Raw genomic sequence first — 17,315 nt, 5'->3', positions numbered from 1 at the left:
TTCATCCAGTTGTTTTTCATTTTTTTATTTTTGTATGTTTGATAAAATATTAAATCATGTCATGACTAAATCTTTATTATCTTGAACTAATGGGCTCAAGTCCTTCAACCTTCCCTCTTAGCCCATACCTTACAATCCTTGAAGCAGCCTAGTCACCCTTCATCTTACTTTTTTTCTAGCTTGAATACATCTTTTTGTAATATAGAGACCAAAACTACACATAGTTCTCCTCAAAAGACCTCACTACATTGTTATACAGCTTAAATATAACCTTCCTTGACTTGAACCCTACATAACTAATATCCTATTAGCCTTCTCAATCACTACTGTCTGGATATGGAAAAGAAAGAGTCCACTACAACTCCTATGTTAATTTTATAAAATTTTGGTATTTGGTACACTTTATTAATCCCCGAGGGGGAGGTCAGAGCACAGGATCAGCCATAGTACAGCAACACTAAGACAATTTTAAGGTTACGGGCCTTGCTCAAGGGCCCAATACAGTAGGATCCCTTCTGGTTGTAATATCATTTGAACCGGCAACCTTCCAAATGTAATTTCAAGTTTCAAACCTTCCATGGTGTATTCAAATCTAACATTTTTACTTTCTTGTGTAAAACTTTACAGTTGTATACATTAAATTTTGTCTTCCACAAATCTGGCCAAGCCTGTCCAGGTCAATCTGTAATGATATGGTCGATTTTAGATTATCTGCCTCTCCACGTAGTTTGGTATTATGTGCAAACTTACCATATATACTCGCATTTAAGTTCTATCGCAGATTAAGTCAGGTCTTGATTTTACCGTATAATTTCCAGTATTTTATTACCTCGATCGTCTAGTTCGAATGCAGAAAACTCACGCTACTGATCCAAGAGATTATGATATGTTAACGCCCACCAGAGAGAGTAACCATGGAGCACACTGCCTTTTTTTCTATGTATTGTGCCTATGTGACCACACGGTAATACCCAAACTATTCCGAAGCGATGTTTGCACTGTTTTGTGTTTTTTGTATCTCACACCCTCATACACCTTTATCACAAAAGCATCCCTTATCTACGATGGAGCATTCGATCAGAAGAAAATATGAAGCTGATTTTAAATTACAAGTCGCTGAAGTGGTGAAAGAAATTGGTAACTGAGCTGCTGCAACAAAATTCAATGTGTCTGAGAAACTGGTGTGAGATTGGACGAAGCAAGATGTAAAAAAAAATAAAATAAATAAATAAACATTTAAGTGTCGTATTCTTGAACAATCATATAAGTTGGGGTCTGATTTTATGATCGATTTTTCAGGTTTCAAGAACCGACTTATACGCGAGTATATACGGTAACTGTCTTTTATTTATTTTCTTATCCAGATCAATTATGTACATTAAAGAGAGCAGCAGTCCCAAATCTGATTCTTCCTGAAAGACTTCAGACAGAGAAGCAGACAGATAATTGTATTTATCCCATTAGGAAATCAAGATTTTTGCTTTTAGATTGCTTGAGCAATTTCCTGTAAAACTCAAACGAGTAAATCTAGAAGCATCTAATTTCATTATAGAGAGATTACATTAAGTGACTAAAAATAACATGATTTTTTATTTATAACTATTACATCAACTAAGGTTTTGCTAACTAAAAGAAAAGACACATTCCAGATACACTGCAATAAATTTGTGACAGACTCAGCCATATAATTTCTGCAGTTCTATGGGTTCACACCTTACAATCATTGACCATACGTTCATCCCAACTGTTTGAAAGGTTTTCTGTCATCACATGAATTAATAGCATAAGATGGCGAGATTCACTTACATTATTCAACACTTCAATATGTACTGCTCAAACAGAATGTGCATTTCTCTGTTACAATTAATGAAAGGCTGCATCACTAGCAGCGCAGGGGAACATGATCCAAAGTCAGTAGAAGTTTGACGCTAAGAAAATACTGTTGATTTTGTAGGGCATTTTAAACACCATAAGCTATGCCAGTAAGGCTAAGAAATCCAGCTATAGGAATGTTTTTTTTCTGTCTGGCTGACCTAACATTACAACTTACCAGTGATTCGGTATGAGTATATGGGGCAACAAAGTAGAAGGAAAAACTGAGTGCACCACACATAAATAGGTATGGCTGCACAATTCTTTTCTAAAAGATGACATACAGTGTAAGAGTATGGAACTACCTCAAGGTTAGTCAAGGCTGAAAAAAAGACATTTAGAGCTGAGTAAAAACCTACTTTTTATTGGAATTCTGAAAATTAACAAACAAGTATGTAATGAAGTGGGATCAGTTGTACCTGTCCCTGTGATGACTGTGACAAAGTTTTCAACTCCTTTTCCATGACCAAATTTTTTTTCTGCTAAAGCTGCACAGTTTCCATCATTATCTACCCAAACAGGAAGATGGAGCGCATCAGATATGGGTGTTCTTAGATCAACAGAGTTCCACTCCTGAATCAACTTGGTGGAGTGGAGGACCACTCCTTCATGAGGATTTACTCGGCCACCAGTTGAAATACCTATGGAAGAAAGAGGGAGAACAAAAAGAAGTGTTTGGATATTTATTTACTTATTTCAATATTAGCATTAGCACTATACCACAGGTGTTACTTATATCCATTATACTGTATACTTATATCCATTTCAAGAGTTTCTTGCATTTGACACTTTGTAACAGTGCCAAGTATGAATAGCTAATTTATTGTAATTTAGCAAAGGAAGCATTCATTTACATAATGCATATGGTATGAGCATTTTCTAAACATGCTTACACTTTTAGTTGAACTTAATGGTTTTTTTTTTCTAGTTTGACTATGAAGTCATTTGTTTTATAAGTTCAACTTGATTGTATGCAATGTTACTTACTTCAAATAAAATATTTGTATTCAATGTTGACACTAGAAAACTTAAAAAATCTAAAAACATGTTACTATACAGTGTGTTTATTTTAAATCCATTAGTGTCCAGGTATAATTATATATAAATTAGGGGGTTCACCCCCTGCTCACTTCGCTTGCACAAAAGACCAGTGCTAAGCGCCAGCCACTTTGCGTCTCTGCCGCTTGCATTGTGAAGATGGGGGCTAAACGCACCCCAAGGAGACGAGGTCGCTCCTCTGAAACCCCCTCTTAAACAGTGATACAATGGGAAACAAATACATTTTTTTTATCTCCTATTTGCTCGAGCTGCTGCTGCTGCTCCTCCTTGAGCAGCACTTCGAACATTTAAAAGCATGTTCAGCAGCTGTCCTACTCTTTGACTTTTATTTATGGCCCCTAGTGTGGTTACATCTCTTGGCATAAAGTCTCGTCTCTCGAGATGCAGGTTCTTGGTATTTTTTACTTTATAATTTAAAAATGGAATAACAATCTGAAAATCTAACAACATCACATTAAACTTTGGTAAATTCTAAAAAGAATGATACTGTATATGCGGGTTTTAAAATAAGACCAATTTAAAATGTGACAAAAGTCACATAAAATCATTGCACTTTTAGGCTTAGGATTTTTTATTCATATAGATAGATAGAACAGTAGTGCATAAACATTTGTATGAACAGTCTATATTAAATGGCAAGGGACCTTGTATGTGGCTGTAATATGCGTCACTGTATTGTGTGCCTTTAATTTTCTCTCTCAGTAATACTGGTTTGTATTTCCATAAAATGCCTGTAATTTTCTCTGACAGTAATACAGTGGAACCTCGGTTCAAGACCATAATCCGTTCCAGACCGTATGAACTGTATGTAAATATATATATTTTAAGTTTTTAAGCACAAATATAGTTAACTATACCATAGAAAGCACAGCGTAATAGTAAACTAAATGTAAACACATTGACTAACACTAAGAAAACCTTGAACAACAGAGAAAACTAACACTGCAAGAATTTGCGCTATAGCCTTATGACCCGCTCCCTAAAAACTCTTTTTTTATTGAGTTTTAAGCACAGGGGAAAAAATGAACATTTGAAAAATCTTTAATTTAATAAACAACCAAGAAAAGTAACATTGCAACAATTCACACGTGTGCCTGTGTGTGTGTCTCTCTCTCTCTCTCGCGCGCCTTTGTGTGTGTCTCTCGCGTGTGTGTCTCTTAAGCGCACGCCTCTGTGTCTGTGTCGGTCTGTCTGTCTGTCTCTCACTTGTGTGTGTGTGTGTGTGTGTGTCTGTCTGTCTGTCGCGCGTGCCTGTTTGTCTCGTATGTGTGCGTGTGTGTGTGACGTGCAGGCGCCTGTGTGTGTGTGTGTGGTGTGCGCCTGTGTGTGTGTGTGTGTGTGGTGTGCACAGGAAGAGACTGCGCACTTCACCAGAAGACACACACACGGACACTGGACGCACACAAGGGGTTTATTAAAGAGGATGATATATATATATATATATATATAAATAAATAAATAAAAGAGTAGATGCATAAAGTCATATACAGCCATTTAAAGCATGAGTTCAGTTACTTTCAGGATGCTTTATAGGTAAGGTTTCTGAATATATTAAAAATACAAAGTACAAGCTAATTCTATTGTGATTTATCCTCTGAAAATACTGCCACCATAATGACATCTCCTGAACTGAAATTGTTGTTACATCATATACAATCGCTAGGTCAAACAGTTCTATTGCAAGAGTTGCACTCTTTTATGACATTCACACTACTACTTATTTATTTAAAAAAGCAGACATTAGTCTCATTTGTTGCTTTGTCCGCACAACCCTAGTGTTTTTAACCCTCAAAAACAGGTGTAAACAGAGACTTTTAAAAATACACACCAGAATCATATACTTCTAAAAATACTGGCTCGGCGTTGTAATGTGAATGAGTGAAAACACAAGACTTAAAAATACAGACTTTAATCACACTCTGATTTGTTCGTGCTTATTATGTTGCTCTTCCCCGATTGGATCCTGGTCATTAGAACTCATTCCCTCACTGGTTACTATTCATGGAAGAAGACCATATGCCAACATAGCAGACACAGACTTGTTATTTTGCCATGCATCTAAATTATCATTCATACAGCTTGAATGTTGTATACATAGGCAAACATCATACTGGTCACTACAGTTTTCAGATTAAAGTAAATCCTGTGACCAGGGGTGTTGCACATGCCGAGTGTAAGCAAACGTTTATGTCATTTGCTTTTTCAGTTGTATCAGTGTGGGTATAGATACTTTCCTAAATGATGTGAAAGCTCTAGTGTGGATGGAGATCATTTTTATTTGAAAATGTAATTTTTAAATGAAAAAGTAGTAGTGTGAAGGTATCCTTTAAGGTATTTTTTAGGAAACCTATACAAATTTATCCAACTTAATATCATCATGCATGCATGTAAACTTTTAAAATAAGCCTGTTAATTATGTACTTAATCTCTTGATATGCAGCAATGCCTCCACCATAAACTCATTTCCTACTAAAAACATAACCGTAAGTAAACTCATTTGTAAAGGCAAAAATTAAACCAATCAGCATAATAACAAGCAATTTTTATACTTCCACCTTATTGATAAAGTTCTCCATAAACACAGCATACGTCCAGAAATGAAGACAAACTTCTCATCTAATACCAGAGTAATCTGAAGGTAAGTTAAACAGTGCTGCTGTCACTGAAAGGCCATGAACTCAAGGGTACATTATTTATTGTGATTGAAACTATGTAAAAGAAAAAAGCTGAAAGCAAACAAATCAATTACTAAGCAACTGTAAGCAAATAAAACAAACTACCAATGGTGTTTTAGTGTATTTATTAACACTGTGTCGGTAAATGCTATTAAGATAAAAACACATTATTTCTAGATGTGTTACATACTGCATGACTGAATATGATCATGGCCAAAAAAAAAAAAAAAAGAATATGGTACGATTACTTAGAGGGTTCCTTCTGTACTCGTGAATCCATAGAATTTGAACAGTATATCAACAGTATTTGATCATCTTTGGCTTGTATAATGACAACTGCATACTCACCCACGCCCAGTATCCTACAGTTGAAGCGTACTGCTTCGGATGCAGCCTTCACACACATTTTCAAAATTAGCTCAATTCTCTCTTCATAGGTTTTTGGGTTAGATTCTGTATATTTTTGTACTATGTCTCCCTAAAATTATAAAAACAATAGACACACAAGATTAGGAAAAGTAAACCAGCAGGCATCTCAGTATAAACTGCACAACGTATGGTATATTACTGTTAGACCAGCAGAATTACAGTCAAATGTTATACAAATTTCTTACTGAATTAGGGACATTATTAATAATTAAAATCAGCTTTATGTAAAGCAGAAACAAAATGCCAGCAGTAAAATACAGAGTTTTAAAAAAAGCATCTTTACAAACCACAAAGTTTAATAGTTATGTATTATGGTAACTAGATATTGCATCAGTTAAACTAATGCTGAGGTGAGCAAACCAAGCTCAACACATAAAATAAAGAAATAAGGAGAGTGAATCAGTGACAAGGATACTGTTCCACAATGGAAAACTCACTTACTCATGTGTATTACAAATAAAATATTAAAAGGTAATGAAGATGATTACTGCTTTCTTATAGAAATTAAGTGTATCAGTGAAATAGATACAGTGCATCCGGAAAGTATTCACAGCGCATCACTTTTTCCACATTTTGTTATGTTACAGCCTTATTCCAAAATGGATTAAATTCATTTTTTTCCTCAGAATTCTACACACAACACCCCATAATGACAACATGAAAAAAGTTTACTTGAGGTTATTGTAAATTTATTAAAAATAAAAAAACTGAGAAATCACATGTACATAAGTATTCACAGCCTTTGCTCAATACTTTGTCGATGCACCTTTGGCAGCAATTACAGCCTCAAGTCTTTTTGAATATGATGCCACAAGCTTGGCACACCTATCCTTGGCCAGTTTCGCCCATTCCTCTTTGCAGCACCTCTCAAGCTCCATCAGGTTGGATGGGAAGCGTCGGTGCCATTTTAAGATCTCTCCAGAGATGTTCAATCGGATTCAAGTCTGGGCTCTGGCTGGGCCACTCAAGGACATTCACAGAGTTGTCCTGAAGCCACTCCTTTGATATCTTGGCTGTGTGCTTAGGGTCGTTGTCCTGCTAAAAGATGAACCATCACCCCAGTTTGAAGTCAAGAGCGCTCTGGAGCAGGTTTTCATCCAGGATGTCTCTGTACATTGCTGCAGTCATCTTTCCCTTTATCTTGACTAGTCTCCCAGTTCCTGCCGCTGAAAAACATCCCCACAGCATGATGCTGCCACCACAATGCTTCACTGTAGGGATTGTATTGGCCTGGTGATGAGCGGTGCCTGGTTTCCTCCAAACGTGACGCCTGGCATTCACACCAAAGAGTTCAATCTTTGTCTCATCAGACCAGAGAATTTTGTTTCTAATGGTCTGAGAGTCCTTCAGGTGCCTTTTGGCAAACTCCAGGCGGGCTGCCATGTGCCTTTTACTAAGGAGTGGCTTCCGTCTGGCCACTCTACCATACAGGCCTCATTGGTGGATTGCTGCAGAGATGCTTGGTTTGAGCTCTGACATGAACTGTCAACTGTGGGACCTTATATAGACAGGTGTGTGCCTTTCCAAATCATGTCCAGTCAACTGAATTTACCACAGGTGGACTCCAATGAAGCTGCAGAAACATCTCAAGGATGATCAGGGGAAACAGGATGCACCTGAGCTCAATGGCAAAGGCTGTGAATACTTATGTACATGTGCTTTCTCAGTTTTTTTTATTTGTAATAAATTTGCAAAAACCTCAAGTAAACTTTTTTTCACGTTGTCACTATGGGGTGCTGTGTGTTGAATTCTGAGGAAAAAAATGACTTTAATCCATTTTGGAATGAGGCTGTAACATAACAGAACTGATGCGCGCTGTGAAGTTAGTTAGTTAGTTCGTTCGTTGGTTGGTAGGTAGGTAGGATCTCCCCTTCTAAACCAATGCAGACTGTTCACAAATACACTAAAAACTTCACATTCAGATCTACAAAAATCACTTCACTGTATTAATAACCTACTTTCATGCTGATAATAGCCACTCTAAGATTGGTCCCTCCTAGGTCCACAGCAAGGGCACTTTGTGTCTCCAGAATAAAGTCAATGTCTTGAGAAATGCATTCTTTGACAGGAGGAAAGCAGAATTTTTTCTGTAGTGGTTCATTCAGATCTAGCGTCTTTAGAAATTTTAGAATTCTTGGAACTGCATTCCCATCACCATAGATCTTTGAGCTACAGAAAACAAGATGGCAAAAACCTTAAAGTACATTTTAATATATACTTAATAGAGCTCATATTTTATTAGTTATGCTTTGATACTTACCATGGATATTTTTTCCCAAACTGTAGCTCCAATGCATGATATATTTTATTTTGTGTATCTGCATCCCGCACATGAAGTACATTTTCACCTTGAATACAGCAGAACATAAATAATTAACAAACTATCAGTAATAAGAAGAACCCAGTCCACAATATTTTTGGGGAGACACAATGTTCTTCATTAAGACATGCAATAACTCAAAATGTGATGTGTAGTGATGTGGAATCCCTGGAACGCACATCATTCAACAGTTATGTTGTGCTTTTATTTTAAATTTCAAATATCTGTTATGGATGGAAGTCAGAACAACTCTGTGGTCTACATTTTCTGTAAATCAGCTACGTCTGACATGCATGGGAGTGGCACAGTAATGAGGAGGTCAGTGTGGCTGGTTACTATAGTAAATGAAAGAGTAAAAACATGTCAAGGTCAGCATTAATGATGTTGTAAATATTTCAGAACTTACTGTAATCTAAAAATTGTTTAGTTACATTACTAAAATGACTAAAATATTACACTCTAAAGGAGCTGCTTAGATTCACGGCAGTTTGTGTTTTGCAAATTTATTTACATGCTTTTTAACTTTTACTTGGGTCATACAATTATTACTCCATATTATTTTAATGTGTTACATTAAATGGATAATTTTTTTTGAAGAAATACCATTTTTGCAAATCTTAAAACTAAAGAGACTGGATATACGGTGAATTTCAACTGATATGCAAAGTGTACCCTTGTGTTTTTAAAATGACCTAAAACCTCCTCAAACTAATAAATAAAATCAGTCTATCACTATAAGATAAATAAAAAAAAATACAAAATAATCACAAAAGATGTTCAAAGTTGAAATGTAAACCCAATACCTGTTTCTCTTCCAGTCTGTCGGGTCCCAAGGTTGATTACTGGTGTTCCAAAGGCTCCAGCCTCTCTCACGCCACAGCTACTGTTACCAATCATGCACCCAGCATGAGCCACCAGCTGGATAAACTGTTCAAATGGTACATGCTTTACTGCCCTGAATTTGGGATTTTGTTCAATTCCTTTCTTCCTCATTACTCGGACCATCTCTTTACTACCTGAAAGACAGTTAACATGTAAAATTTGTTTGATTGTCAACTGAGAAGATGACAGCTCTACATGGGAAAAAAAGGGGAAAATACAGGGAGGTTAATATCAGGAGAAGACCATCTAGTCCACTTGGCTCATCCAGTCAATTTACTAATGGTAGCAAGTTGTTTGTTACATTACATTACAGACCTCAATGACTCAGGCGTCACCGCGAGTGGCAGCCTTTCCAGCAGCTTCGTGTATGACTTTATCTTTCTACCTTTTTCTCTATTTCACTGATCACTCCTACCACTTTCTTTTATGTGGACTCGTTCCCTGGACACTTTTTACTACTTGGACATGGATTTTTACATACTGAGACTCGTCTATTCAGGTAGTCAACTTCAAGCGCTGAGAACAAAGGCTTATGCCGGTGTGGTTCCCTATTTACCTTTTTTTGTGAATTTCCCCTTGGGATTAATAAAGTATCCATCCATCTACATTATGTCTTTTAGCCACTTACACAATGACAAAGATTCAGCATTTTGTTATAGGTTTCCAATACCCACATTGCCAAAGTAGTGCTTCTAGATTTTCTATATAAACAAAATATCTGAGACCAAAGAAATGTATTTTGACTAACATACAGAATAACAAAGAGGCAAGAGGACCTGTAACAGAAAGTTAAGAATAAATGCCTGAAAACCAACATTATAATGTGCAGTAAAGTGGACGATGAAAAAATTAGAGATGCAGAGGGAAAAAATGCAGAGAAACAAATACATTCAAATATCTGTGATCAGTTCCATCCAAAGAGTAATTGTGAAAGTCGTCTTTTGTTTTTACTTTGCTTCAACACCTGGTTTTATATTTCATCAAACCAGTAACAACATAACTAATTTTAATACAAGTGTACAGTACTGGATGTAAGCCATACAACATATCTGTGTTTTCATTAAATCCATGTTGCTAGTGATTCTAAATGATAAAGTGCCAACACTCTGAAACATATGTAATGAAATCTGGATCAGGAGGAGACCAAAACCTATCCTGGCAGCACTAGACACATGACAAGGATCCACCCTGGATAAATAGCTGGTCCATCACTCAAAAACAAGCCCACACTTACTTTTGGCCAAATTAAAATCACCAGTTATCCCAACAGACTGCCCCTGTGTTTGACATCTGAATCTAGGATGATGAATCCATGCATCAGTGACAATAAGCATTATGTGCTCTCTAGCAATGATACACCTCTAACTAATCCAAAGGTATGTTCTACCATCAAACAGAAATATGAAATAATAAATTGAACATATGCTGATCAATGTTAAGAACTGATACATGATACTGCAATGGTACGGTTTAGATTGATATGACAGGAACAGCAAAATAAATACAGAATTGCAAGAGAGAGAGTAAAATATGTGATTTGAACTTCTTAATTCACTGTTACCGATAAAACTGCAGGGGTGCGTACTAATTTTGGGCATATAAAGATGAAGCAACATTTAGGGCTAAAGAACCATACATACAGTGCATCCGGAAAGTATTCACAGCGCATCACTTTTTCCACATTTTGTTATGTTACAGCCTTATTCCAAAATTGACTAAATTCATTTTTTTCCACAGAATTCTAAACACAACACCCCATAATGACAACGTGAAAAAAGTTTACTTGAGGTTTTTGCAAATTTATTACAAATAAAAAAACTGAGAAAGCACATGTACATAAGTATTCACAGCCTTTGCCATTGAGCTCAGGTGCATCCTGTTTCCCCTGATCATCCTTGAGATGTTTCTGCAGCTTCATTGGAGTTCACCTGTGGTAAATTCAGTTGATTGGACATGATTTGGAAAGGCACACACCTGTCTATAGAAGGTCCCACAGTTGACAGTTCATGTCAGAGCTCAAACCAAGCATGAGGTCAAAGGAATTGTCTGTAGACCTCCGAGACAGGATTGTCTCGAGGCACAAATCTGGGGAAGGTTACAGAAAAATTTATGCTGCTTTGAAGGTCCCAATGAGCACAGTGACCTCCATCATCCATAAGTGGAAGAAGTTCGAAACCACCAGGACTCTTCCTAGAGCTGGCCGTCCATCTAAACTGAGCGATCGGGGGAGAAGGGCCTTAGTCAGGGAGGTGACCAAGAACCCAATGGTCATTCTGTCAGAGCTCCAGAGGTCCTCTGTGGAGAGAGGAGGACCTTCCAGAAGGACAACCATCTCTGCAGCAATCCACCAATGAGGCCTGTATGGTAGAGTGGCCAGACGGAAGCCACTCCTTAGTAAAAGGCACATGGCAGCCTGCCTGGAGTTTGCCAAAAGGCACCTTTAGGACTCTCAGACCATGAGAAACAAAATTCTCTGGTCTGATGAGACAAAGATTGAACTCTTTGGTGTGAATGCCAGGCGTCACATTTGGAGGAAACCAGGCACCGCTCATCACCAGGCCAATACCATCCCTACAGTGAAGCATGGTGGTGGGAGCATCATGCTGTGGGGATGTTTTTCAGCGGCAGGAACTGGGAGACTAGTCAAGATAAAGGGAAAGATGACTGCAGCAATGTACAGAGACATCCTGGATGAAAACCTGCTCCAGAGCGCTCTTGACTTCAAACTGGGGTGATGGTTCATCTTTCAGCAGGACAACGACCCTAAGCACACAGCCAAGATATCAAAGGAGTGGCTTCAGGACAACTCTGTGAATGTCCTTGAGTGGCCCAGCCAGAGCCCAGACTTGAATCCGATTGAACATCTCTGGAGAGATCTTAAAATGGCACAGACGCTTCCCATCCAACTTGACGAAGCTTGAGAGGTGCAGCAAAGAGGAATGGGCGAAATTGGCCAAGGTTATCTATTTCACTAATACGCTTAATTTCTATAAGAAAGCAGTAATCATCTTCATTACCATTTAATATTTTATTTGTAATACACATGAGTAAGTGAGTTTTCCATTGTGGAACAGTATCCTTGTCATTGATTCACTCTCCTTATTTCTTTACCTTATGTGTTGAGCTTGGTTTGCTCACCTCAGCATTAGTTTAACTGAAGCAATATCTAGTTACCATAATACATAACTATTAAACTTTGTGGTTTGTAAAGATGCTTTTTTTAAAACTTTGTATTTTACTGCTGGCATTTTGTTTCTGCTTTACATAAAGCTGATTTTAATTATTAATAATGTCCCTAATTCAGTAAGAAATTTGTATAACATTTGACTGTAATTCCGCTGGTCTAACAGTAATATACCGTACGTTGTGCAGTTTATACTGAGATGCCTGCTGGTTTACTTTTCCTAATCTTGTGTGTCTATTGTTTTTATAATTTTAGGGAGATATAGTGCAAAAATATACAGAATCTAACCCAAAAACCTATGAAGAGAGAATTGAGCTAATTTTGAAAATGTGTGTGAAGGCTGCATCCGAAGCAGTACGCTTCAACTGTAGGATACTGGGCGTGGGTGAGTATGCAGTTGTCATTATACAAGCCAAAGATGATCAAATACTGTTGATATACTGTTCAAATTCTATGGATTCACAAGTACAGAAGGAACCCTCTAAGTAATCGTACCATATTCTTTTTTTGGCCATGATCATATTCAGTCATGCAGTATGTAACACATCTAGAACTAATGTGTTTTTATCTTAATAGCATTTATCGACACAGTGTTAATAAATACACTTAAACACCATTGGTAGTTTGTCTTATTTGCTTACAATTGCTTTGTTGCAAATTTATTAAAAATAAAAAAACTAAAAAAGCACATGTACATAATTATTCACAACCTTTGCCATGAAGCTCAAAAATAAGCTCAGGCGCATCCTGTTTCCTTGAGATGATTCTGCATCTTAATTGGAGTCCACCTGTGGTAAATTCAGTTGATTGGACATGATTTGGAAAGGTACACACCTGTCTATATAAGGCCCCACAGTTGACAGTTCATATCAGAGCACAAACCAAGCATGAAGTCAAAGGAATTGTCTGTAGACTTCCAAGACAGGATTGTCTCGAGGCACAAATCTGGGGAAGGTTACAGAAAAATGCCTGCTGCTTTGAAGGTCCCAATGAGCGCAGTGGCCTCCATCATCCGTAAGTGGAAGAAGTTCAAAACCACCAGGACTCTTCCTAGAGCTGGCCAGCCATCTAAACTGGGTGATCGGGGGAGAAGGGCCTTAGTCAGGGAGGTGACCAAGAACCCGATGGTCACTCTGTCAGAGCTCCAGAAGTCCTCTGTGAAGAGAGGAGAACTTTCCAGAAGGACAACCATCTCTGCAGCAGTCCACCAATCAGACCTGTATGGTAGAGTGGCCAGATGGAAGCCACTCCTTAGTAAAAGGCACATGGCAGCCCGCCTGGAGTTTGCCAAAAGGCACCTGAAGGACTCTCAGACCATGAGAAACAAAATCTTCTGGTCTGATGAGACAAAGATTGAACTCTTCGGTGTGAATGCCAGGCGTCACATTTGGAGGAAAACAGTCACCACTCATCACCAGGTCAATACCATCCCTACAGTGAAGCATGGTGGTGGCAGCATCATGCTGTGGGGATGTTTTTCAGCGGCAGGAACTGGGAGACTAGTCAGGATAAAGGGAAAGATGACTGCAGCAATGTACAGAGACATCCTGGATGAAAACCTGCTCCAGAGCGCTCTTGACCTCAGACTGGGGCGACGGTTCATCTTTCAGCAGGGCAACAACCCTAAGCACACAGCCAAGATATATTAAAGGATTGGCTTCAGGACAACTCTGTGAATGTCCTTGAGTGGCACAGCCAGAGCCCAGACTTGAATCTGATTGAACAGCTCTGGAGAGATCTTAAAATGGCTGTGCACCGATGCTTCCCATCCAACCTGATGGAGCTTGAGAGGTGCAGCAAAGAGGAATGGGCGAAATTGGCCAAGGATAGGTGTGCCAAGCTTGTGGCATCATATTCAAAAAGACTTGAGGCTGTAATTGATGCCAAAGGTGCATCGACAAAGTATTGAGCAAAGGCTGTGAATACTTTTGTACTGTACATGTGATTTTTTTCACGTTGTCGTTATGGGGTGTTGTGTGTAGAATTCTGCGGAAAAAAATTAATTTAATCCATTTTGGAATAAGGCTCTAACATAACAAAATGTGGAAAAAGTGATGCGCTGTGAATACTTTCCGGATGCACTGTATAACTGCTCTTTGTTTTTGGGTTTTCATATTGTGATCGACAGCCAGATCCCATGCCCGGCAGGGACGCCCCTGCTGCATATGTGGCAGCCTCCCTGGAACATGGAGTCCTTCACAGCCTGGTTGGGAGATGGGGTGGCCGCTAGGGGGCGCTGCCAAGACTCAAGAACCCGGCTGGACGAGTCATCAGTCCCACCCAGAGGTGCAATTGGGACCAGGTGGTCAAGCACCTGGAACACTTCCGGGTGGGGTATAAAATGGGCCAGCCTCCACCACTAAGGGGCCAGAATTGGGAGGAAGAGGACGAGGTTGCCTGCAAGGAGTCATGAAGCATTGGTTTGTGTACTGTGTTTTGTGCTTTTGGGACTGTGTTGGGCCTGTGGGACACGGGGAAGACGTGCCCCACGGCTGAAGAAAACTAATAAAGCCTGTGTGATTTTTAGACGTGCCTCTGTGTAAGTCTGTGCTGATAGCGTCCTTTACAATGTTTATGCTATAAAAATGTAAGGGCAATGATAAAAGTGCACCATTTTTAAACTTACCTGCATCAATATTAGGAAAAAGAATCAATGTTTTCTTATTGAAGGAAATTAAGGCATCCAAGGTCAGTTCAAACATTTTTAAGGAATGCTTTATGTTTGTGGTAACTGGGTGCTGTACTGCAACTATGTACTCATGTGGCTTCACATCTTCTCCTGTAAAAGATAAAAGAGCATTTAGTCATCACATTTAATAAAAGGAGTAACACAAAACCTGTCAGATTTTAGGAAGGAAAACAGCAGCCTCGAGAGGCACACCAATCACTTGCATTACCATTTAACGTAATCGTCGTTGAGGATAAGGACATCCTTTATGTATTTACGTATGTCATAATCCAGGGTTGGGCAAATTATACAGTGAATACAGGATTTCAACATAATCCTCTTCTAAAACAGTGTTTAACCACGATTTCTTTATTGTATTAACATTTATGACTTTCAATATTATTTGCTTCTGTAAGAAAAGTCTCAGTCTAGTGTGGATTATACAGTATAATAACTAGCTGTGTAAGCCTGTGCTGTAAAAAGCCCGGGCTGCTATAAAACATGGATTTTGGCACTTCAGTCAATCGCATCAGTTGTACATTAGTGACTAAGCGAGGTTCTCTTTCCTTAGCAGTTTCGTTTTGCTGATGTGCTCGCCTCCATTGCCTATTAGTGGCTAAGCGAGTTTCTCTATCCTCGGAGGTTTCGTTTTACCAATTTGCTCACCTCGCTTGTGTATTAGCGGCTAAGAGAGTTTCTCTTTTCTTGGTGGTTTCACTTTGGCGACAAAAATGATTTCTTTGAGCTTCATGCTGTAGCCTTGCACTTCCGCGACAGACAGACAGACGCACACACTTCCACGCGTAAACGTTTATATATAAGATAATAATCAATTTCAGTGTCTAATTTTTTGCATTTAGGTTATATCTTTGTAGTGACTGTTTGACGCCTCAATTGACACGTGAGAGGGATGAAGGAACCTTTGACTAGTCTACTGTTGCAAGTAAATACAAATTCAAGAATTTTTTTTTCTGTGCTCTTAAAAGAGCTACACATAAATCTATATGCGCAAGTTAATTCTTTCCGGAACTTATAGGCCTTGTTCTCTCCTACTTTTTCTATTTATGTTTATTTTATAGAACAACACCCATTTTGCCAATTGACAATTTAAAAAAAAATTCCAAGTAAATTATTTCATTGTAAAGTAAAAATTGCTTAATTTAACTCACCTAACCAGGTTTCCAAGATGCTCATATAATTATCCTTATTCATAGCAGAAAGGAGCATATCATAAGAAGGGCAACCAGCCAACAAGATGCGGTCATGGTCCTCACACATAGCAATGAGGTGTTGCTCAGCAGTGCGAGTACAGCACACATGGTAATGTGCTAGCTTTGTAATGGCATGCCGGATGGAGTCATCAATAGTGCCGCTCACCTCACCACCTTCCACATGCAAGATTCGAATGTTCATGAGAGCTGCAGAAGTGGCAAGAGCCAAGGCATCAAAACGATCGCCATGCACAATCATCACATCTGGTTTGAGCCTGTTGAGCACATCAGGCAGCTTAACCAGTGCCAAGCCAACTGACTCCACCATGGATGCTTCATCTTCACCTCTCACAATTGTGTGAAGTTTAGCGTGAATGTCAAAGTCGTCCTGTTCTATCATTCGATATGTGTTCCTAGGAAAAGAACAGAATGAAAATTACCTTGAAATCTCTCAGAAGGTTCTTATAAAGCTAACACCACAGCAAATATCAGCACAACTCTCACCAAGTATACATCCTATTTATTTGCAAACCTTCTGATCCACCTTCAAGGCGAGAGATGTTATCAACTTACATACATTTTTACCTACAATAATAAAATTCCAATTTTAATTAGTTTTCCTCTTGATACAAGATCAGTTAAAGTAGCACTCTGTAATAAAACACTTGGTCTGTAAAATTCTTGAGTACAGAGAATTCTTTTTAATAAAAAGAAGTATTCATTTATTACCAGAAGTTTAATTCCTATTTTATAACCAGTAAATGTGAGGACCAATGAATTCTAAACAATCTTCTTTGTGGTTAAAAGTGAGTGAAAGGATGCATGTCTCTTAAATTACTTGGCATCTTTGAATCTTACAGTAAAAGAAAAGTAGAAGCATATGGTAAGCTTGAAACAGGAAAAGTACATCTTCTTATCTGGGCATGAAATTTTACTTAACAGCAAAAAAAAAAAAAATAAAATTCTTTTTCTCCTTTCCAGATTAGTTTAACTGTGTTGTCACAAGCTTTCCCAA

At 38.3% G+C, this 17,315-nt stretch overlaps 1 protein-coding gene across 5 annotated transcripts in view; it reads right to left on the bottom strand.

Moving 5' to 3' along the window:
- gne (glucosamine (UDP-N-acetyl)-2-epimerase/N-acetylmannosamine kinase) overlaps window positions 1–17,315 on the bottom strand; it is a 95,148-nt gene that overhangs the window by 17,768 nt on the left and 60,065 nt on the right. For all 5 annotated transcript variants that reach the window (XM_039758266.1, XM_039758267.1, XM_039758268.1 and 2 more), the window contains 7 exons: window positions 16,259–16,713; window positions 15,048–15,200; window positions 9,159–9,371; window positions 8,296–8,383; window positions 7,994–8,204; window positions 5,955–6,084; window positions 2,292–2,513 (listed from right to left, as the gene is read on the bottom strand). In XM_039758266.1, the coding sequence (XP_039614200.1) occupies window positions 2,292–2,513; window positions 5,955–6,084; window positions 7,994–8,204; window positions 8,296–8,383; window positions 9,159–9,371; window positions 15,048–15,200; window positions 16,259–16,713 (1,472 nt within the window). The remainder of the gene's footprint in view (window positions 1–2,291; window positions 2,514–5,954; window positions 6,085–7,993; window positions 8,205–8,295; window positions 8,384–9,158; window positions 9,372–15,047; window positions 15,201–16,258; window positions 16,714–17,315) is intronic.

The sequence above is a fragment of the Polypterus senegalus genome, chromosome 7 (genome assembly GCF_016835505.1).
Source record: "Polypterus senegalus isolate Bchr_013 chromosome 7, ASM1683550v1, whole genome shotgun sequence".
Taxonomy (NCBI): domain Eukaryota; kingdom Metazoa; phylum Chordata; class Cladistia; order Polypteriformes; family Polypteridae; genus Polypterus; species Polypterus senegalus.
The sequence above is the reverse complement of the archived record's forward strand: the minus strand, read 5'-3'. Positions and strand labels throughout refer to the sequence as shown.